General features: G+C 47.0%; 1 protein-coding gene across 1 annotated transcript in view; it reads right to left on the bottom strand.

Moving 5' to 3' along the window:
* Window positions 1-14,799: 14,799 nt before the first annotated feature.
* LRP5 (LDL receptor related protein 5) overlaps window positions 14,800-24,057 on the bottom strand; it is a 144,903-nt gene continuing 135,645 nt past the window's right edge. Inside the window, exons 20-23 of the mRNA XM_072639367.1 lie at window positions 22,615-22,851; window positions 21,605-21,744; window positions 16,494-16,591; window positions 14,800-15,272 (exon numbers count right to left, since the gene is read on the bottom strand). Of these exons, the coding sequence (XP_072495468.1) occupies window positions 15,011-15,272; window positions 16,494-16,591; window positions 21,605-21,744; window positions 22,615-22,851 (737 nt within the window). The 3' untranslated portion in view covers window positions 14,800-15,010. The remainder of the gene's footprint in view (window positions 15,273-16,493; window positions 16,592-21,604; window positions 21,745-22,614; window positions 22,852-24,057) is intronic.

Genomic DNA, 24,057 nt, shown 5'->3' with positions numbered 1-24,057 from the left:
GGATTGAGTGATTCGGCCCCAGTACAGTCCCAATACCCTGCACCAAGATAGAGACATGTGAGTGGGCTGCTCCCCGACCTTGGGTGTCCACCCACCCCCAGCTCTCACCTGTGGCCCCAGAGGCTGTAGTGTGTGCATTGACCACACCCTGTCTAGGCAGACAGGTTAACCAGGTTAAGGGTGATGGCCAGGCCTCAGAGCTGTTGGTGAGAAAGGGGGATGTCTAAGCTCCCATGGGAAGATAGACTTAGGAGACAGAAGAGACCATAAAGGTCATTTAGCCCAGTGTCCTCATTTGACAATTGAAGAAACTGAGGCCTGGGGAGGGCAAGGGACTCCCCACTCCCATCACCTAAGCTGCAAGGTCCAGGATTTCAATCCAGTGTCTTCCCCTACCCCAGTCACTAACATGGTTCTTATTTCCCAGGTGTGGAAGGCCTCTGCTCCCTTGTCAGGTATGCGTCTGAAAATGGTTCACTTCCTGTTGACTACAAAAGAATTCTTTAATCCAGGGCATCAGAAGGAAAATCCTTCACCTGTGATATTTTTCTTCCTGGTAACTGAGACAACAGCAGCTGATAGTTTTAGACCCGACACTAGGAAGACCGAATTCAAATCCTGCTCTCCCTAATTCCCTGTGTGATTGTGGATAAGTAGTTTAGCTTGTATCAGCAGGGAGTCTCCACCCTGACAAAATCACAAAGTAGTGACCCCAGCCTCAAAGAAATAACTCCCATTGCTGGACTCGCCCCCCACCCCAACAACTACTACCACCACCCTCTAACTAACCTAGGTTAGAACCCAGATTTCCTGATATGATAACTCTGAGACTGAGATCTCCAGGGGCTGGCCCACATAGGCTCAGAAGGGAGAGCCAGGGACAGACTGAGATTGGACAGGACAAGGAAGTGGATGGGTAGGGAAGCATGCTCAGAGAGGAAGTCCAGGCTCTCCTGGACTAAGGGAGGGATATAGCCCCCCCACCCCTTCCCATCCTTCTCTTCCAAGCCTCATGTGGACCCCCTCCATCCCTTCCCCCACCCACATAGCTGAGGGGCCAGACTCAGGAGTTTTGGCCCCTGGATGGCAGCTGCCACCAGGAACCCAGGCCAGTTGTGCTCTGAGCTGGATCCTGGCTGTGGAGCTGAGGGGTCAGGGGCAGGAGTGAAAATCAAGTGCCCAGTGAGGGCAGGGAAGCCCCCTGCCAAGCCCCGAACCACCCTCAGGGGCAGCTGTATGGATTCTGAAAGACAAGGACTGGTGTCTGAGTTGACCCAGGGACTTTGAAGGGCAGGGTGGGCAGGAGCCAGCTCGAACTGGCCTGAAAGAGCTGCTTGTAAAAATTTCAGAGTGAGCGTCTACACCTCAGAAATTGGCAAAAATGACAAACACAGGTTTGACTGTCTAGACTTGAGAAAGTGATGGAAGGAATGCTAATATGCAGATTTGACTCAAAAGCATCCCACTGAGGCTCCCTTCTGTCCAGAGCTGTTTGCCAGACATTGGCCAGCATCCCCCAGCTCACAAACAATCCAGCCATCATCCACCCCCTAGATTTTAAAGAGGGGAAACTGAGGCTTCCTTGTCTCAGACCACACAGTTGCATTGGGACTGATTCTGCAGCACTTTATTTAAGGAGAATTTGAACTTTCCCAACCCCTCGGGACCTAAGACATTTAGTGTCAGGAGGGCCTCAGGGCCAGGCAAAGGATGTGTCTGAATCTGAGTCTTGGGGAACTCTGTCCCCAGAAGAAGGACTGCTAGGTCCCAGAACCCATGACTGGGGACCTAGGAAGCTATCTCCTAGAAGCAGGAGCTGTCCCCGCACCGCCACCCCTGCCTACTGATTACCCCAGGCTCCCTTTCCTTGTTACAGGGTGACCAGCCCCCTTCTCTCACATCACAGGGATGCTGAACAATGCCACAGACACCATGGTGTGGCTAGGCTTCTGGCTGTCATGTCTGGTTGTTTCCCTCATTCGTGAGTGGGCAGGGAGACTTCAGGGCACAGCCACAGGGGCACCTGCTAGAGAAGTTCTCAGCCCCCAAATGCCATCTATGCAGGGTTCTGGTGAAGAGCAGAGCTGAAATGATGGGTCCAAGAGCATGTTCAGGGACCAAGGTGGCACAGGAAAGCCAGGCCCAGGAAACTGGAGCAGCTCTGAGGCCAAGTCCAGGCTGTGTCCAAGCTGAGGCCCCAGGGAGGATCATCTGGCTGTGTCACCACTCAGCTTTGGGCTGGAGAACCTCCACATGCCAGAGAACTTCCAAGTTCGCAGGGGCGACTCTCCAGGATTAGTGAATCAGAGCTGCCTTTGCAGTACGGGACGATGCTGGTCTCTCTTGAGGTGATGTCCCCAAGCCCCATCCGCCAGCCAGCCCAGGGGGATGTATCATGAGTGGTGGCCTCCTCACTGGACTGATAAGGAAGGGCACTCAGGGAGGTGATACTCGGGGAGGTGATGCTCAGAGAGGCGGATCACCTGTCCAGGGTCATACAGAGAGTTCAGAAGAGTTAATGGCAAGATTTGAATCAGAATCTTCCTGACTCAAGGTTCGGCGCTATGCTGATTAGACCCTGCTGTCTCTCAAACCAATCATCTCAAACCAAACCTCCTGTGTACCAGGCACTGCACATGACACAGGGACACAAGCACAAAGGATGAAACAGTCCCTCCTGACAAGGAGCTGACATTCCCTGTTAGAGAGGTAGGCAGGACACACCACAAATATGTGAATAAAGACATAGTAGAGGCAAAGCCTGGAGGTGGCACTGCAGCGGATAGAACACCAGGCCTGGGGTCCAGGAGAATCTGAGTTCAAATCCTGCCTCAAACACTTCCACCTTAGTGACCCTGGGCAAGTCACTGCACCTTGTGTGCCTTGGTTCCCACATCTGTAAAATGAGCTGGAGAAGGAAATGGCAGACCAGTCCAGGATCTATGCCAAGAAAACTTACATGGGGTCACGAAGAATTGGATGTGACTGATGATGACTGAACAATAAAGATACAAGGTAGTTTGGGAGTGAGGGCATCAGCAGCACTTAGGAGCAGTGGGGGTGGGGGAAAGAAAGGCTTCATGCAGAAGATGGCACACAAACCTCATCTTACAAGAAAAACAGTTAAGGCAGAAGAAGGGAAGGAGTGTGCTCCAGGCAGGGGGGATGGCCAATGCAAAAGCTTGGCAGGAGGAACAGAGAAAAGACCAATTTGGCCCGATCAAAAAGGGAGGAAAGAGAAGGGATGTCTGAGGAGGCTGGATGCTTTACAAACTGAGCAAGGAGCTTGTATCTGATCCTAGAGGCAGCAAGAAGCTACCAGAGAGGACTGAGCAGGAGTCAGTTGTACCCAGGTAGAGTTGGGGAAGGTTCCTTGGGCAGCAATGCTGGGTATACTGGAGAGGGGGAGTGGGAGAGACAGAAGGCAGGGTGACCAGTCTGAAGGCTGCTGTAGTGATCTTGGGGAGTGGTGAGCAGGGACCTGCCTCCTTACTTCTCTGGATGGTGTTGTCCACTGTTGGACAGTGGGGAAATCCAAGAGCACTGGGGCTTCTGTTGAAAGAGCCCTACCTAGAGTCATTTCTAGAGGGGTTGTGGAAGATCAGGCTCTCTAATCAGTCAAGTCAAATGCATTGTTGGCAGAGCTAGGAAATGCATCCAAAAGATCCACACTTGGGTCTGGTGAAATGAAGCAGAAGGTGGAGGAGAGGTCTTAGAGCCAGAAACGAGGGTCTGAGGCCTGGCTTTCAAATCAGTCTCCAATGAAGATTCAAATTAGATGTGACTAATTTGCTTTGCAAACCTTCAAGTGTTATAGAGATGTTGTGATGATGATGACAAGGGTGATGGTGATGATGATGGTGGTGGTGATAATGGTTATGTGACGATGGTGGTGGTGATGATGGTAGTGATGGTGATGATGATGATGATGATGGTGGTGGTGGTGGTAATGGTGGTGGTGATGATGATGGTGGTGGTGATAATGGTTATGTGATGATGGTGATGGTAGTGGTGATGGTGATGGTGGTGATGATGGTGATGGTGGTGATGGTGATGGTGGTGATGATGATGGTGGTGATGATGGTGATGATGATGGTGGTGATGGTGATGGTGGTGATGATGATGGTGGTGGTGGTGGTGATGGTGGTGGTGATGATGATGGTGGTGGTGATGATGGTTATGTGATGATGGTGATGGTGGTGATGATGATGGTGGTGATGATGGTGGTGATGATGATGGTGGTGATGGTGATGGTGATGATGATGGTGGTGATGATGATGGTGGTGATGATGGTGATGGTGATGATGATGATGGTGGTGATGATGATGGTGGTGATGGTGGTGATGGTGATGGTGGTGATGATGGTGATGGTGATGATGATGATGGTGGTGATGGTGATGGTGGTGATGATGATGGTGGTGATGGTGATGGTGGTGATGATGATGGTGATGATGATGGTGGTGGTGGTGGTGGTGGTAATGGTGGTGGTGATGATGATGGTGGTGGTGGTGATGGTTATGTGATGATGGTGATGGTGGTGGTGGTGATGATGATGGTGATGGTGGTGATGGTGATGATGATGGTGGTGGTGATGGTGATGGTGGTGATGATGGTGATGATGATGGTGGTGGTGGTGGTGGTGGTAATGGTGGTGGTGATGATGATGGTGGTGGTGATAATGGTTATGTGATGAGGGTGATGGTGGTGGTGATGATGATGGTGATGGTGATGGTGGTGATGATGATAGTGGTGGTGGTGGTAATGGTGATGGTGGTGATGGTGATGGTGGTGATGATGATGGTGGTGATGATGATGATGGTGATGATGATGATGGTGGTGATGATGGTGGTGGTGATGGTGATGGTGGTGATGATGATGGTGGTGGTGGTAGTAATGGTGGTGGTGATGATGGTGGTGGTGATAATGGTTATGTGATGATGGTGGTGATGATGATGGTAGTGATAGTAATGGTGATGGTGATGGTGATGATGATGATGGTAGTGATAGTAATGGTGATGGTGATGGTGATGATGATGACAATAGTGGTGGTGGTGGTGGTAGTGATGGTGATGGTGATGTGATGATGGTGGTGGTGATGATGATGATGATGTGATGATGGTAGTGATGGTGATCATGGTGATGATGATGGTAGTGATCGTAATGGTGATGGTGATGGTGATGATGATGACGGTGGTGGTGGTGGTGATGATGATGATGATGATGGTGATGTGATAATGATGTGCCAGGCCCATGCTTGGAGCTGAGAATGGGCAGACAGAAATGAAACACCCCCTTACCCTTCAGGATGTAGATGACATTCTATTAGAGGAATATGTGAAGGAGGATGGGAGATTGGCCAGCGGGAGTCCCAATCGTCAGGCATATGAAATATTCAAAGAATGGGCCTCCCATTGGCCAGTGTGTCCATTACATATGTGAAACAAATACAAATTATTTTGGAGGGGAGCGGCAGGGCTAACCCTTATAGGGAACCAGGTGGCCCCTCAGATAATCTTTGAAGGGAGCTGGAGGTGAGAATGGAGATTATGGCAGGCATGGGGCAAGCCTATGCAAAGACATGGTGATGGGAGATGGTGAAGGTGGTTGTTGCCTTCATCCTCAAAGAGGACCAAAATGACATTACCATTGTAAAGTGAAATTTCAGCGTGTCTGACTGTGGCTGATCAGATCAATACAAGCTCAGAATGCTCTACCATAGGTTGGGCACAGATAGTCCGTGAATATTTGGGGTGGATATCCCAAATTTGAGTATCCTGCATTTACTTTGTGCTGTCTCAATTCTGCTTTGCTCAAACAGCACAGCACCTTTTCTTAGGTGGGCATGCCACGCTGAGCAGTCCTGTGCCAGTGTCTTCCATGTTGCACAGTCAAATCCAAAGTTCTTGAGAGACACCTTGAGAGCGTCCTTATATCGCTTCTTCTGACTCCATGTGAGTGCCTGCCCCATGCGAGTTCTCCATAAAATAGTCCTTTTGGCAAGCATACATTTTGCATTCAAACAACATGGCCAGCCCATCAGAGTTGCACTCTGAAGTAGTTTGAATACTTGGCAGTTCAGCTCGAGCAAGGACTTCAGTGTCTGCTACCTTATCCTGCCAGGTGATCCTCAGAATCTTCCTAAGACAGTTCAAACGAAAGTGATTCAGTTTCCTGGCATGGTGCTGGTAGACTGTCCATGTTTCACAAGCATATAACAATGAGGTCAGCACAATGACTCTGTAGATCTTCAGTTTGGTAGTCAGTCTAATACCTCTTCTCTCCCAAACCTTTCTTTGGAGTCTCTCAAACACTGAGCTAGATCTGGCAATGCATGCATCAACCTCATTGTCAATGTGTACATCCCTGGAAAGTACACTACCAAGGTAAGTGAACTTATCCACAGCATTCAAAACTTCTCCATTTGTTGTAACTGATGGTTCCACTTGTGGATGGTGTGGTGGTGGCTGATGGAGCACCTGTGTATTTTTGGTGTTATTAGGCCAAAATTAGCACAGGCAGCAGAGAATTGATCCACACTTTGTTGCATCTCAGCTTCAAAGGCTGCATTGAGTGCACAATCATCTGCAAACAGAAAGTCATGCACCAACACTCCCTCCACTTTGGTCTTGGCTTGTAGCCTTTTCAAATTGAAGAACTTACCATCAGTAGGGTAGTTGACCTTGATGCCATGTTCATCCTCATTGAAACCATTTGTCAACATGGCTGAAAACATCATGCTAAAAAGCGTGGGAGCAAGCACACAGTCCTGCTTCCCTCCATTGGTGACTGCGAAGGCACAAGAGTATTGTCCATTATCCAAAACCTGGGCAAACTTGCCATCATGAAATTGACGTACAACATTGATGAGCTTCAACCAAATTTTGACATGATTTTCCAAAAGCCCTCACGACTAACAGTGTCAAAGGCCTTGGTGTAGCAGCAGAATGCTGGGCATCACCCAAAGGGAATAGCCAGGGGTCACTGGTCAGGGAGACTGTGGAGTATGCCCAAGGGAGCCTCAGGACCCCTGGGCAGATGTGCCCGGGCAGCTCACTCTCATGCAGGCACCTAGTTAAGAAATAGATACCCCCCTCCAAGGGTTTCTAGACAGATTGTTTTTTCCCTTTCTTCCACTCATAGGTACCATGACCTGCATGGCAGGATGCTTGGGCTCTAGCTTCAGGGTCTGCTACCAAAGAGCTCTGTGACCTTGGGCAACTTACTGACCCTCTCTGAGCCTCAGCTCCCTCATCAGCAAAATGAGCAGATTAGACAAGATGACCTTACACATCCAGAGGCCATGTGTGATGGAAAGATAGCTAGACGGAACCAGCAGATCTGGGCTTGGATCCTCACCATGCTTCTCAGCCCCCAACTGGCCTTGGGAGAATTCCTTCAGCTCCCTCTGGACTGAGAGCTCCCAAGGATGCTGCTGATGCTCTCACACCTCCTCCAAGATTCCCTGCTGGAGATGCTGCTATACCTGGGGCTGCCCCCACCCCAATGTCATACCTCTCAAGCCATCCTCCTAAGCTGGGCTGGGAAAATGTGTCACTTACATTGACTGGTTTTGCCATCCAAAACTGATTTGAGGAGTTATTTCAAAGTTGTTCAGAAAGAAATGTTGGGAGAGTTCAGCTGGGCAGCTGCCTTGAATCTGCCATCTTGGCGGTCCCTTGCCCTCTTTGGTCACCCTATTCTTTTTAAAAATTTAAATTTAATTTTTTTCTCAATTACATGTAAACAAAAATGCTTCACATTTTTTTTTCTATTTTGAGTTTCATATTCGCTTTCTCTCTCCCTTCTCTCCGCTCTTCTTGAGAAAACAAGCCATTTGACATAGATTATATATGTGCAGTCATACAAAACATTTCCATATTAGCCATGTTGTAAGAGAAAACACAGACCAAAAACCAAGAATAAAGAAAGTTAAAAAAAAAACAAAATAAAAAAACATGCTTCGATCTGCATCCATCAGTTCTTTCTTTGGATGTGGATAGCACTTTTCATTTTCAGTCCTTTGGAATGGTCTTATGTCATTGTATTGCTGGGAATAGCCAAGTCATTTATAGCTCATTATATAAGCTATTGCTGTTACTGTGTACAGTGATCTATTGCTTCTGCTCATTTCACTTTGCATCAGTTCATGTAAGTCTTTCCAGGATTTTCTGATAGCATCCTGCTCATCATTTCTTATAGCACAACAGTATTCCATTACAATCATATACCACAACTTGTTCAGCCTCCATAATTGATGGGCATCTCTCAATTTCCAACTCTTTGCCACCCCAAAAAAAGCTGCTATAAATATTATACACATATACATATATGCATATAAATATATGTGAGTGTATATGGGTATATATCTATATCTATATATGTATATGTGTGTGTGTATTTTCCTTTGATCTCTTTGGGGTGCAGACCTAATATTTCATGTTGCTACATCAAAGGGTATACACAGTTTTATAGCCCCTCAGGCATGGGTCCAAATTGCTCTCCAGAATGATTGGATCAGTTCACAACTCTACTAACAATGCATTCAATGCATTAGTCTCTATTTTTCCACATCCTCTTCAACATTTGTCATTTCCCTTTCCTGCCATATTAGTAAATTTGATAGGTGTGTGGCGATACCTCAAGGTTCTTTTAATTTGCCCCTCTAATTAATCATGATTCAGAACATTTTTTCACATGACTATAGATAGCTTTGATTTCTTCTTCTGAAAACTACCTGTTCACATCCTTTGACCATTTAACAATTGGGGAATGACTTGTATTCTATAAATTTGACTCAGTTCTCTATATAAGGAATGCAGCCTTTATCAGAGAAACTTGCTGTAAAAATCCCTCCCCCCAGTTTTCTGCTTTCCTTCTAATCTTTGCTACATTGGCGTTGTTTTTAATCTGATGTAATCAAAATTATCCATTTTACATCTTGTGATGCTCTCTGTCTCTCGTTTGACCATAAATTCTTCCTCTTTCCATAAATTTAACAAATACAATATTCATTTCATTCTCCCCTACTTTGCTTATGACTTTACCCTTTATGTTTAAAATACATACCCATTTTGACCTTATCTTAGGATATGGTGTAAGATGTTGGTCTACACCTAGTTTCTGCTAAACTATTTTCCAATTTTCCTAGCAATTTTTTTCAAATAGTGATTTCTTGTCCCAAAGTCTTGGATCTTTCAGTCGGTCAAACACTAGGTTACTATGGTCCTATCATCTTTAGAATAACATAGAAACTCCTCTGTTTGACATTTACCATTCCATCATCTGACCTCAACTTCTCTCTCAAGGCAGTGGTTCCATTGTTTGCCTACGTACTATCTTCTCCAGCCAAATGGGCCAACTTCCAGCCCAACCACACCTGCCCATCCTCTGTGACTCTCATCTATGTCCTCCCAAGTGTTCATCACAGGGGCCCACCCAGCATGCTGGAAGTCTTCCTTGATTTTCTCTGACACCATGAGGGTACCAGTGGAACCCTCTGACTGGACACCAGTCTTCCTCCACCTTCAACCCTTCACCAACCTATCTTTTCTTCCTATCTCACAATTCCTGGACAATACCCTTTTCTTCTATTCATCTTCAGATTTTGTCCTTGGTTCTGCATTGTATCTGTGCATACCCACTCCATGGTCTTCTGCGTGATGTTCATGCCCCTAATTCTTTATAAACAAGGAGGTTCTGGGTTTCACTGCTATATGATAACATGGGCAAAATGTTTATATTTGCAGTTTTCCAAAGGCAATACAGCCCATCTTCCTCCTTTCCCATTCTGGACACAGTTCAATGTCCATCTGTATTATCTGTATTAGAAATCTGTTCCAGGGCAGAGCCAAGATGGTGGACTACAAAGACAAAAAAACGCAGGCTCTCCCCACACAGCCCATAAAATACCTGTAGAAAAGGACTCTCAACAAATTTTGGAGCAGCAGAAGTGGAGAACAACAGAGTGGAAATTTCCAGCCCAGGGTGATCTGAGAGGCCCACGGGAAAGGTCGGTTGCACTGGACGTGGAGCCAAGGACAGAGCCCAGCCCAGCCTTGGCCACCCACACACAACTCCCGAACAGCCCTTGGGGGGCAAAATCTCCAGTCGCAGCAGCAGAGGGTCCGCAGATCCTTCAACCCACAGGCGCCAAAGGTCAGTGACAGGGGTTTTTCCAGCTGGCCAGGAAGGGAGAAGGGCCTTCCCATAGCTCTGGCCTCAGGCAACGGCTGCAGAGGCCACATCAGGCAAGCGGCAGCAGATCTCAGGCAGCCCCTACAGCAGCCCGAGACCATTGCTGGATCCTAAAAACCCCTGGGGGCACTGAGGGAGCTGGTCTTTGTCTTGCACTCAATGGTGGCCCTGCCTCCACAGCTTGACTGGATCCCACCCCCCCACCACTTTCAGGGACTACCTGAAAGCCATGATCACAAAAAGAGCCTAGACATCATCTTTCATGAAATTATCAAGGAAAACTGCCCTGAGATTCTAGAACCAGAGGGCAAAATAAGTATTCAAGGAATCCACTGATCACCGCTTAAAAGAGATCCAAAAAGAGAAACTCCTAGGAACATTGTGGCCAAATTCCAGAGTTCCCTGGTCAAGGAGAAAATATTGCAAGCAGCTAGAAAGAAACAATTCAAGTACTGTGGAAATACAATCAGGATAACACAAGATCTAGCAGCTTCCACATTAAGGGACTGAAGGGTGTGGAATAGGATATTCCAGAAGTCAAAGGAACTAGGACTAAAACCAAGAATCACATACCCAGCAAAACTGACTATAATACTTCAGGGGAAAAAATGGTCTTTCAATGAAATAGAGGACTTTCAAGCATTCTTGTTGAAAAGACCAGAGCTGAAAAGAAAATTTGACCTTCAAACACAAGAATCAAGAGAAGCATGAAAAGGTGAACAGCAAAGAGAAGTCATAAGGGACTTACTAAAGTTGAACTGTTTACATTCCTACATGGAAAGACAATATTTGTAACTCTTGAAACTTTTCAGTATCTGTGTACTGGGTGGGATTACACACACACACACACACACACAGAGACAGAGACAGAGAGAGACAGAGAGAGAGAGACAGAGAGCACAGGGTGAATTGAATAGGATGGGATCATATCTTTAAAAAAATGAAATTAAGCAGTGAGAGAGAAATATATTGAGAGGAGAAAGGGAGAAATGGAATGGGGCAAATTATCTCTCAGAAAAGAGGCAAGTAAAAGACTTTTCAGTGGAGGGAAAAAGAGGGGAGGTGAGAGAAAAAACATGAAGCTTACTCTCATCACATTCAACTAAAGGAAGGAATAAAATGCACACTCATTTTGGTATGAAAATCTATCTTACAATACAGGAAAGTGGGGGATAAGGGGATAAGCAGGGTGGGGGGATGATGGAAGGGAGGGCAGTGGGAGGAGGGAGCAATTTGAAGTCAACACTCTTGGGGAGGAACAGGATCAAAAGAAAGAATAGAAGCAATGGGGGGCAGGATAGGACAGAGGGAATTAGTCTTATACAACACGACTATTATGGAAGTCATTTGCAAAACTACACAGATATGGCCTATATTGAATTGCTTGCCTTCCCAAAGGGAATGGGTGGGGAGGGAGGGATAGAGCAAAGTTGGAACTCAAAGTTTTAGGAACAACTGTTGAGTATTGTTCTTGCAACTAGGAAATAGAAATACAGGTAATGGGGTATAGAAAGTTATCTTGCCCTACAGGACAAAAGAGAAGATGGGGACAAGGCAAGAGAAGGATGTTAGAAAAGAGGGCAGATTGGTGATAGGGGCAATTAGGATGCTCGGCGTTTTGGGGTGGGGGAGGGGAGAAATGGGGAGAAAATTTGGAACCCAAAACTTTGTGGAAATGAATGTTGAAAAGTTAAATAAATAAATTTAAAAAAAAAAAAGAAATCTGTTCCAGATAACATATTCTATTGGACAAACAGCCATCTTAGATGCATGTTGAAATCCTGGCAATAGACATCCTTCATCCACTTGGTCTTTCCTGTGTAGATGATAAGGTCAACCTCCTCTGAGAGATTAGAGGTCAGTCCCAAAGTCTCTGCAATGCTTTGGTGCCTGATGAAGACAACATAATCTAATTCACCAACCAAAGGACCTCAGTATCTTCACAGAATCCCTCCTTGACCTGGACTCCAGGGCTGGGGCTCTTCCATCACTGGGAGGGTGAATTTTGGCAAACACATAACTCCTGGTTTGATGTCATAGTCAATGTTTATGATCTGAGGGTCCCCAAAGAGAGATATCTCTGTAGTTACCTCTATCGAGGGACCTTGAATTCTGATCCACCTGTAGAGATGCTGTGAAAGAGAACATCAGGTAGTCATGGGTTCTCCTGCTAAGCCCAAGGGGACTCATCATCTCCATCTTTCAGCCAATTAGGCGACAGTCAAGATGCAGCCCATTGTCAAACATCATTTTGTGGCCTTGTTGTCCACTAATAACCCAGTCCTCATGGAGGATGACACTGACCTTGATCTGTAAATGCCTAATCCCCCAAAAAGACTGTGCAGAGATGGGCAAGTAGGAGTCAGGGATAGTAGTGGGTTTTGTTTTCTCGGTTGTCTTTTTGTTTTCGTTTTTTTCTTAGAGGCAATCAGGATTAAGTGACTTGCCCAGGGTCACACAGCTAATAGGTGTCCAAGGCCAGATTTGAGCTCAGATCCTACTGATTCCAGGGCTGGTGCTCTACCCACTTGTCACATAGATGCCCTAGATTAATGCTTTTAAGTACATAAGATAAAACACATGATTACAAAGAAAACCAATTGTATTGAAACACAGTTATATAAAAATTGTAAATAACAGCTAACTTTTATATGGCACTGGTGTGCCAGGCACTGGGCTAAGTTCAATCCTTACAACAATCCTGGCAGGCAGGTGCTGTTATTACCCCCATTTTACAGGTGGGGGATGTGAGGCAAAAGAGATTAAGTGACTTGTCACATGACTAATAAATGTCTGAGGCCACATCTTCTTGAGTTCAGACCCTGCGCTTTACCTACTGCGCCTGGAGCTGGTTCACAGAGCCCAGGTTAAGAACTCCTGGCCTAACATGGACACCCTATATCAGATTATTTACCATCTCAGGGAGAGAGGGATAGAGGGATAGAATTTGGATCTCAAAACTTACAAAAAAAGCAAATGGTAATGATGGTTTTAACATTTAGTTGGGGAAAAATATTTTAAAAAAACAACTCCCAGCTTTTAGAAAGTCTTATTGAGCTCTTCCTAGAATTTCGCCACAGCTTTGACCTCAGCAGCTGATGTTGGTACCAAAGATGCAATTATTTCTGCAAACACTGGTCATTAGCACTGCAGCTGATGAGGAACCACTGGCCATGAAATAAGATTTCTTACTGCTTTGAGGCATGAGGAAAAACCCATGCCCCCAACTCCTTTCTTTTCCCCTGGAGGCAGCCCCTGGGAGTCAGCCTTCCATGAACTAGAATTCTCTTCTTTCTTCTGCTTTCACTTCTAGCAAGAATGCCCATTTTGCTATGATGCAGCACCTACATGGGGCATTCCACAAGGATCCACTCTTACAGGGAACAACCGTCAAAGCGAGGCTTGTGGAGGGATCAAAAATGGGGCATTCTCTGCACCTTTTCCTGCTCCTCTGCCCACACAATTATGGAGGAAGCAGGTGTGGCACCATTTTATAGTTTTATGTCTTGCAAGCTGCCAAGCTGATGACCTTTCAATACCAGGTGGTCAGCCTGTGGAGATGATTTCTGGCTAAACAAATGTTTATTGAATAAAATTGTAGACAGAATCCAGACTCTATTTGCTACCTATATGATCTCGGGCATGTCCCATCATCTCCTGAGGCCTCAGTTTCCTTCTTTGTAAAACAATGAGGTTGGACTGTATAATCTCTAAGGGTGGTAACTGCAAAGAGTAAGTTAGGCTTGATGTAAGGGCCATTTCTCAAGCCAACAATTCTGTTCCAAAGTATCAGGGGTGGCCTTGGATGGTGGCCAGATCCCTTCATGGGAGGTCCAAGGGCTGGATGACCCATGTTGGGTATGGCATACCCAAGGTTCCAATTCAGGTCTGAGTTGGACTAGGGGGTCTCTGAGGTCCCTTACGGTTCTATGTTTTATGTGCCACCCCACCCTCTAGCCCATGATTCTGCTGCTCAACTAGCTTACGAATAGCAATGGACAGAGTGCCAGACCTGAAGTCAGGAAAGCTCATCTTCCCAAGTTCAAATTTAGCCTCAAACACTTACCAGCTGTGGGACCCTGGTCAAGTCACTTCACTGTTTGCCTCAGTTTCCTCATCTGTAAAATGAACTAGAGAAGGAATGGCAAACCACTCCAGTATCTTCACCAAGAAAACCTCATTGAGGTCACAAAGAGTTGGATATGACAGAAAAACAACTGAACACAATCATGAAAAGGCTTCCTTGGACTCCACCAAGTCTAGAAGTGCTGGGAAATAGAGATTTCTAGTTGATTAGAATTCTAGGTAAAATAAGCCAATCCAGATACTCTGACTACAGGATCTTGGCACACCAGCTCTGTGAAAAAGGGTCTATAGCCAGCTTTTCCCTCCCTCTCTTTAATGGTGGCAGTGACCATTTCTTAGTACAGACCCTAAGTAACTTATATCCCACAATCCAGTGGAATCCTTTGGTTCGGCCAATAAAGATGGACCCGAACAAGCTGATGACTTGAAACCCATTGAGGTATCAGGATAAAATACACGCCACAGGCATGCCAACTCGAGGCTCTGAACCCAAGTCAAATAGCAAAGAAAGAAAGGGAATTAAGTTAAAAAATTAAATTTATAAATATTTTTCCACTGTACAAAGTTTTCACAGCCCTGCCCACCCTGGTATTATTCACATTTTTGTGTTTTAAAATCCCAACCATATTTATTTATTTTTTAAAATCATAAAATATATTTTTTCTTTGTTCATATTTAAAAATATTTACAGGGGTAGGGGAAGAAGCAGGCCCAGGTGGTGGGGCCGAGGTCAGGAGGAGTCCGTGCAGGGTGAAGGTGGGGGCGGGAAGAGATGAAAGTAACTGCGCTCGGTGGCTGGGGACGGCGGGCAGCTGTCTTCCGCTGACAGGTACTGGCTGTGGGGTGTGGGTGGGGGTGGGTAGGGGTCCGAGTCGGAGTTCAGATCCATGTAGTATTTGCTGGCTTTCCATCGGCTGGTAGTGCAGTCGCTGTCACAAACGTCTGTGCTGCACGGTGTCGTGGGGGGTGCGATCCCTCTGATGATGTATGGTCTGGAATAGGAAGAGGGAAACAAAGATGTTGGTGCAAGGAGGCCAACGTCCACTCATCCAGGGGCACCTGGTCTGCGTAGGACAGTTCTGGACCCTAGAGGATATGAGTAGAAGAAAGCCCTGGGACCTGGAGTCTGAAGATGCAGGGGCAAATCCCAGCTTGGCTAGCCATGGCCAGGTCAAGGCACACTATCTATGTCAGTTTCCTCCTCTGTAAAATGGGGATATTCCTACTTAGAGCCACTTAACTCCTGAGGTTTCCATGAGTGCTTTATGGAACTTACAGCACTATAGAAATGTGAGTGACCTGAATTCAAATCCTGCATTTGACAATCATGATCCACATGCCTGGGCAAATCATTTTACCTCCTCTGTACGATAAGGGCATGGAACAAGACGGCCTAGAGGGCTGCAACTCTTAGACCACCTTCACAGTATTAAGCAGTAGCCAATTATTACTACTATTGATAAGGTCCAAGGTTTCCTGGGGATGCAGGTTCCTTCTCTGTACCCAGCTCCCCAGAGCCTGGGGTCTTATCAGCTCTCTCCAGTGCTCCCTGTGGCTAGAGTTCAGCACAAGAAACCCAGGTCTTCTGGCTGGATTCCCCAACTCAGGGGCTGCCATGGGCTGAGGCTGTTCCCAGGATTGACCACAAGGGGGCAAAGGACCTCTGTACTGGACAGCTCCCTGTTTGGGAAATCCTGGGGATTCTAGGACATGCCTGGCAGCTCCTTCACCAGCCCTTTAGGCCAGGCTGGGGCGAATGCACCTGTGCCTGCCCAAGACAGAAAGCCACGCCCACCCCTTCCAGTGCCCAGTGAGTACTGGACAGGGATAGAGGAGGACCAGTCTGGTAGAGAGTCTGCAGGCCCAGGACCTGGCTTTAAGTCCCACCCTGACTGTTGCTCATTATGTCTATGCAGGATCCTGAGCAAGCCATTCAAAACTCCCCGGGTCTTGACGTCCTCATCTGCAAAAGGGGGACTACATGTCCAGCCCCAAATCTACGATCCTATTAAATCAACAGTCTGATTTGAGGATTCATCCATAAACAAGGAACCAGGAGCCTGGTTTCAGGCGCATGGCCATCATTAACTTACTGAGTGACCTTGAGTAAGGGTCTCCTTTTCCTCCTGGGTGCCCGGGGGACCCCTACTCTGTCCCCTGGCAGGCGCAGGTGTTGCGGCTCCCCCAGAGCAATTGGGAGGAAAACCACGTACCTGTATGATCTCGTGGTTGAAGGAATGTTTGAACAGTAGAACAACTCCGTGTTGTACAAAGAGCGGTCAGTGGCAGGAGAAGGAGGAGGGTTCAGGATCTGGGGAGAAAAAGGACAAGCGGCTCAGCACCTCACACACCGCTGCCCTCCATGCCCCCTGGTGGCAGCACTATCTCTTGCCTTAGGTCACCAAGATCCCTGGAGGGCTGCAGAGAAGGCTCTAACCTGGGAGCCATGGACTGCCAGCCGTGTGCCCTTCCTAGAGACTGAAGCTCAAGCTCCCTGAGTCTCAAAGTAAATACTTAAGTTGTTGTTTGTCCTCTGTTCTCCATCAGAGTGGGGATGCCGTGACATGTAAGTGAGTTGGATTTAAGTGAGGCAGGGCTGTGCAGAGTCACTAGCCTCCCTCTCTCCACTGGAGCCATCTGGGTGCAGTAGCCAGATATCGATCAAGACAACTGGAGATGGCCCTCAAATGTTTAAGGTGGTGCAGTGGATAGAACACTGGGCCTGGACTCAGGAAGACTCATCTTGAGTTCAAATCCAGACTCAAACACTCTCTAACTGTCCCAACTGTGTAATCCTGGACAAGTCACTTCACTTGATTTGCCTCAGTTTCCTGATCTGTAAAATGAGCTGGAGAAGGAAATAGCAAACCATTTCAGTGTCTCTGCCAAGAAAACTCCAAATAGGATCCCAAGGAGTCAGACACAACTGAAAAATGACTAATACTTAGGTTAGTTTGGGAAGAGAGAATGCTCTAGGAGCTGCTAGGAGTGAGGGGTGGTCCATAATAGCTTCATGCAGAAGGGAGTGCTTGAGCTGAGTTTTGAAGAAAATCAGGAATTCGAAAAGGCAAAGGCGAGGAGGAAGTACATTCCAGGACTGGGGGATGCCTGTACCAAAGCATGGAGATGAGAGATGGTGTTTTATATGTGATATAAGCCCAAGAAGGCCAGTCTGGTTGAAATGCCAAGTGCTTAGAAGAAGGCAATTTGAAATGAGGCTGGAAAAGCAAGCTAGAGGGAGGTTGTGAAAGGTCGGAGTCAGGATCTGAACCAGTGCCTTCCTACATCCCAGGCTGGCACTCTATCCACTATACCAGTTGGATTTTCAATTCTGTGGCTGGGTTGAAAGAAACCCTACCAACCTTCCCTCATAATTTGATGAAAAAATTGAGGCCATCTGCTGTAAGCACCTCCTTCTCCCCTCATCTCACAGCACTCAAATGCAATCTGCCATCATCCCCTTCTTCAACCCCTTCTCCAATGAAAAGGTGGCCTGCTTTCTCACCAAGGCCAACCCTCTACTTGCACAAGCAATCCCACTCTGTCTGGCCTCTTCCAAAAGACTACCCCTTTGGCATCTCCACTCCCTCATTTACCCTCATTCTCTCCCTGTCTACCAGCTCCTTCCCTGCTGCCTACAAAGGAGACTGAGAAGCAGCAGTCAGAGAGGGAGAAGGAGAACCAAGAGAGAGAATTGTCCCAAAAACGTAGAGAGAAGACAGTATGGCGGAGGAGACAGTGGTTACCAGTGTCAAAGGTTGCACAGAGAAAGGAGAATGAGGATTGAGAGAAGGTAATTGAATTTGGTAAGGGTCATCTGGCAGTACCCTTGTCTCCCCATCCTCAAAAAACCCTTGCTTGATGCAGCCATGCCCACTAGCTCTCATCCCATATGTGTCCTCCCTTTTGCAGTTATACGACCAGAGATCATCCAGGAAAGCTTGTACTTCCTTTCCTCTCACTGTCTTCTTAACTCTCAATCGTCTGCCTTTGGTCCTCATCATTCAAAAGAAACTGTTCTCTTTAGAGTTACCAGTATCTCTTAGCTGGCAAATCCAATGGGCTCTTCTCAATCCTTGTCCTTCTTGACTTCTCTGTGGCCCTTGGCACTGCTGATGCCCCTCTCCTCTTCATCTTCTCTTCTTCCTAGGTCTTCCAGATACCACTCTCTCCTGGCTCCCCTCCTGCCTATCTGACAGTTCCTTCTCAGTCTCCTTTGTTGGATCTTCTTTCAGGTCACTCCCATTAATGGTGAGTGTCTTCTAGGACTTTGTCTGGCTTCTTCTCTTCTCCTTTGATATTCTTTCACTTGGTGATCTCATCAGTTTCCACGTCAAACACACCCCTCCTATTCAATCAACTTCAGCAGCTCCCTCTTACTTCCAAGATTAAACAGAAAATTCTTTGGCATTCAAAGCCTTAGAAACCTGCTCCCTCAAAAATTGGAATACTAATGCATTGTTGGTGGAGTTTTGAATGGATCCAACCATTCTGGAGAGCAATTTGGAACTCTGTCCAAAGGGCTATAAAACTGAGCACACCCTTTGACTCAGCAACACCACTTCTAGACTTGTATCCCAAAGAGACTATAAAAATGGGAAAAGGACCCACATGTACAAAAATACTTATAGCAGCTCTTTTTGTGGTGGCCAAGAACTGGAAATCGAGAGAATGTCCATCAACTGGAGAATGTCTGAACAAATTGTGGTGCATGAATGTAATGGAATACTATTGAGTTATAAGAAGTGATGAGCAGGCGGACCTCAGAAAAACCTGGAAAGACTTATATGAACTGATGCTGAGTGAAGTGAGAAGAACCAGGAGAACATTGCACATCATAACAGCAACATTGTACATCGTAACAGCAACAGTGTAACAGTGATCAGTTGTGAATGACTTAGCCTTTCTCAGCCATACAATGATCCCAGACAATCTAAAAGACTCATAAAGGAAAACACCATGGAGTCTGAATGCAGAATGAAGTTGGCTATTTTCTTTTTTTTCTCTTTCTGATTCTTTCACCACATGACTAATGTGGAAATACGTTTAATACAATTGTATATGTATAATCTATATCAGAGTGCTTGCTGTCTTGGGTAGAGAGGGAGAAAAATTTGGACTCCAGGTCTTATAAAAAAATGAATGTTGAATACTATATGTTGTTGGAAAAAATAAAATACTATTAAGTGGAAAAAATCCCAAACTCCTGCGCCCTCACTTTTCCTGTCTTCTTCTACCTCACACTTCCCCATGTGCTCTGCATTCACAGGGCACTGACCCCCTGGCCGTGCCTGGCACAGGATCCTCCACCTTCTGACCACAGTCATTTCATGGCTGTCTTCCTGTGCCTGCCGACTGGCTTCCCGAGCTTGCTTCAAGCCTTAGCTACAATTCCACTTGGGTGAGATGCCTTTCCTGCCTTACTGTCTTCCCTCTGTTCATTCTCTCTAATTCATCCCTGGTGTAACTCGTTTGCACATAGTTGCTTAGCACAGTGCTTGGCACACAGTAGGTGCTTAATAAATCCTTACTCACTTACATCATCAGCTCTTCTCCCAGAAGAGGTAACAATACCACAAAACGTCCCCAGCATTCCTGTGGTGCCACTTAACAGACATGATCTCATTTAATTGGACAACAGACTAGCTGTGTTTTTTCAAAGCCAGTCTGCCAATGTGGCCTCCTACAATGTTCTTCATACAGTAGGCTTGTAATAAATGCATTGTGATGGAAAAGATGCATCCTCTCATTGGTCTCTGGTGTCTTGGAGGAGGCCTATGCTTCTGCTGCTTATCAGAATGAATGTCATAGGTCCTACAATCAACGGATTATGAAAATTCAGACCTCACATCACTGTCTTATCCAAATTTCTCACACTGATGAATGCTGGTTCCCTAAATCTAACTTTGGATTGTCTGAGGTGGACAGGATGACAAGAATGGTGGAAAACCACAGCTTATTAAAAATCCTAAATCTAGCCAGTTTCCGACCAAGAGTTTGGGCCTGTCCTCCATGGTCTCCACTGGCCCAATGGAGTTCATGCGAATTCCAATGGCTGACACTCCCTCATGGGAGGTAGGTCTAAGGTCCAGAGAAGTTGAATTCAGGGAACTTTTCTGGGTCCAGAATCGTGAGTGTTCACGGCAGTCTAGAAGGCTGTACTAGAGATGAAACGGCCAGGACTAGAGAGCAGGGAGAGAAAGTCCAAGAGAGAATAAAGACTGTGTCCTCAGTCAGTCCTGGCATTTCCCTTTAGCCGTGGCCCGTGATCTGGAAGGTGTACTGGAGCTCTGCTTCCATCAGATCAGCCTCCCAGCCAATATCAACAAGGGCTCTTTAAATCTCGACAAACTCCCACCCATTGTGTCCATGATGGTCACTTCCCTTGGAGAGCGGTGGCAGTTTGGGGGCCGAGCCTTCTCTGCTTCTGGGAAGCTAAAGCTAAGCTTAAATATATGAGCCCCCTTTCTACGCCACATCTACTTCCTGGTCATTGAATATCCTAGCTGGGAGGCGCCAGACCTGTGAGAACATCATGTATGATGGAGGGGAAGGAAAGGGCCCGGTTCAGGACCACAGCAAGTCGGTGGTCAGGGGCAGCGCTGGAAGCGAGGAATCCAGCACATGAATACTTTTGGTCTCCCCAGTGTGCAAGGTCATTCTTTCTCATCCCATTTGTTCCCTCCTGTAGCACAGCACGCTGGGCTTGGCAGACCTGCCATAACTGACTGGGTGACCTTGGCAAAGCCAGGCTTGTTCCCTGGGCACCATAACTGCCAGTGTAGTCTCTGGCTTCAAATGATCTATTTAAAGATCATATGTAGCATACCACCCTGTCCCTGCCCTCTCCCCACCTCCAGCAAAGGAGAAGTTTCTGGAAAGCAGGGATTGAATTATTTCTTTGTCATTATATCCTCAGCACCAAGAACCATTCTCTGCACCTGATGCAGATTTAATGAATGCTTGTGAACTGAGTTGAATATCGAAGGTTGTGTTGTTTAGCAAAAAGAGGGTTGGATGGAAAAGTCAAAAGATTGGGGTTCATTTCCTGGCTTTGAGAGAACAAAGGGAAGGAAAATATAAAGGAACATAAAGAAGGAAAAGAGAGAAAAAAAAGAAGGAAAGAAAGAAAAGAAAGAGCAGCTCAAGGGGAAAAGCTTTGTCCTAATACACCAATGACTTTGCCTTGGGTTTTTGTCAGTGTTGTCTTCCCTCCTGGAAAGGGAGGCAAGGAGGCTGTGAGAAGAAGTCACCAGTCCAGCTCTGTGGCTGCTCCCTTCTTCACCCCTCCCTGCTTTCAATCCCTTCCCCTGTTCCCACTCACCTGGGGGTATAAAGTGGCTTTAGTGCTGGACGAGCTGCTGGACGAGGCCCCGGTGACATGATTCCGATCATAGAGGGGCAGGCCGCTGCTGCCCCCCATGAGGCTCATGGAGCTGATCATGGACTTGCCACAGGAGATGCCTATACAGGGACAAAGGAGGGAAGGGGAGCCAGGAGCCTCTGAGTACTAGAACATACACACCCTGGGGTGACCTGGCTGCCAGAGCAGGGAGAGGACAGGGGGTCTGCATCAACAAAGAGACCTCAAAAAGCCCAGAATCTCTGAGCTGGATGGGATGTCAAAGGTCATCAGGACCAGCCCATCCTGACCAACAGTCATCTTGACAGCAAGGTCATCCAGCCTTGGCATGATGACCTTGGTGGGGTAGGGGGAGGCCACCGGCCCACTCCCTATTTGGGCAGACCTCCTTGCTTCTACTTTCTTCTTGAGACTGAGCCTACATTTCTCTCTCTGCAATTTCCACCCATTACTCCTAATTCTTACTTCTGAGGTCAAACCATCCCTCTTCCACATGACAGCACACTGAAAACCTGAAGACAGTTTATGCCAGGCTAACCTTCCCAGTTCCCTGAAGTGATTCTCATAAGGGATGAACACAAGGCCTTTCACACCATCCTATCTTCTTTCCTCTGGACGTGTTCCAGCTGACCACTCTTCCTAAAATTTGTTGCCCAGAACAGAAGACAATTCTCTGTCTGGTTCCCACCCCCATCCCAACCCTAGGAATATTCTAGGAATCACCATGCCATGGTAGACGGGACAAGTGGCATTCACCTTGCCACCATCTTTCTGGGCTCCATTATCACCACTGGATTGTGTCCCATGTTCCACAACATTAAACAAAATGGTGTTACTACCCACCTACCACCATCCAAAGACCATGGAAAGTTGGGTTGGTCTGAATAACAGCCCTATATTCATTTGACCTATAGATTTCAGATATAAAGAGCAGCTTATGTACATCTTTTCATTAGATCTCCCATCCCTACCTGTAAAGGTTCCGTGTTGAGAACTGCCGGGGGCTATGAAATTGAGGGGGACGTGAGGAGTGCCACTGACGTACTCATGGGGGAATGGCCCACTGGCCCCTGCATATCGCTGGCAGATCACACGCTGGCAGACAAAATACATCCCTCCCATCACAAAGAGAGAAAGGATGATCCCGATGACAGGGCCAATGGCATTACTGTGGGAGGGTGGGTCATCTGAAGGAGGTTTTGTGATTTCTGCCAAGAGAAAGAGAGGAACAGTCAATGGGGCTTCTAAAGTAATGGCTTCATCTTGGGTATGGAAAGATGAAATAGCACTGGCCTACTCTATGGAAAGTCTGGAGTCTGGGGCATTTGGGCCACAGAAGGAGCGACTCAGCCTAGGCACTTGTCCCTTTGCATTTTATTTATCTCAATGAATCAATCATTATCAAGTCCTATAGTGGGGTAGCCAGAGAGAGGAACTTTAGCCAGGAAGACCTGCATTCCAGTCTTCTCCTCTGATGTTATGGCAGGCCCCTGCCATAGGGGTCATCTGCTGGGCAAAGTCTCCTAGAAAGTTCTCGAAGACGCTCAAGTGACCAAGCAGGTGCCCATCTACACTGGCAGGATCCAGACCCTCTAATCAATCAATCACACAATCTGAGAGTTGGAAGGGCCCCTCAGTCCAATGCACACGCAAAATGAATCCCCAGTATAATATACCTAACAAACAGTATCCCCACTAAATACATAGGAAAACTGACCAACATGCATGAATTAAGCACACACACCCCCAATGAGCCAAGCACTGTGCTTTAAGGGCTGGATGGAGATGCAAACCAAAGAGAGACAGGCCTTGTCTTCAGGGATCTGACCATCTACACACCATCCATTTCATAAAGAAAATCCAGAGGCTCCACTCCAAAAGACCCAGAGTTCCTACTTGTTATACTCTAGATTTTGTGGCTGGTTGCAGGCAGGAGCAGGGGAGGCAGCTGCCACCCATGGGCTTCCCTGGGTGACTTGGCCTAGAGGTGGGGAGAGCTGGGTATTGACCAGAGAAGATACAGGTTCAGGTGGAGGATCCTTTCTGGACCTGGCTAGGGTCTCCCTCTCAGGCAACGAGGGGCTTTATATATTTGAGAGGCAGAGGGACGTGTCACTCCAGCCCTGTTGTTTATAAACAACGGCACCAGTCACCTACCTGGTCTTCCTGTGCCCACGTTTCTTTCTTTCACACTCACCCCCTATGTCCCAGAGAGGCTCACCACCAGGGAGATTGCTCTCACTCTGGTACTCACAATGGAGGGCTGGAAGGTGGAGAACAAAATGTTTCCCAAAGCCTCCCTGGACAGAAGGCTCAGAAGCCCAGCCAGCTCCTCACTTCCCACCAGCTGCTCTGCTCGATTTCATCTCTGCCATCTTGTCCTGCACCAGGCACCCTTCCCCACTTCTGTTTTT

The sequence above is a fragment of the Notamacropus eugenii genome, chromosome 2 (assembly GCF_028372415.1).
Source record: "Notamacropus eugenii isolate mMacEug1 chromosome 2, mMacEug1.pri_v2, whole genome shotgun sequence".
NCBI lineage: Eukaryota > Metazoa > Chordata > Mammalia > Diprotodontia > Macropodidae > Notamacropus > Notamacropus eugenii.
This window is presented reverse-complemented; position numbering and strand designations above follow the sequence as displayed.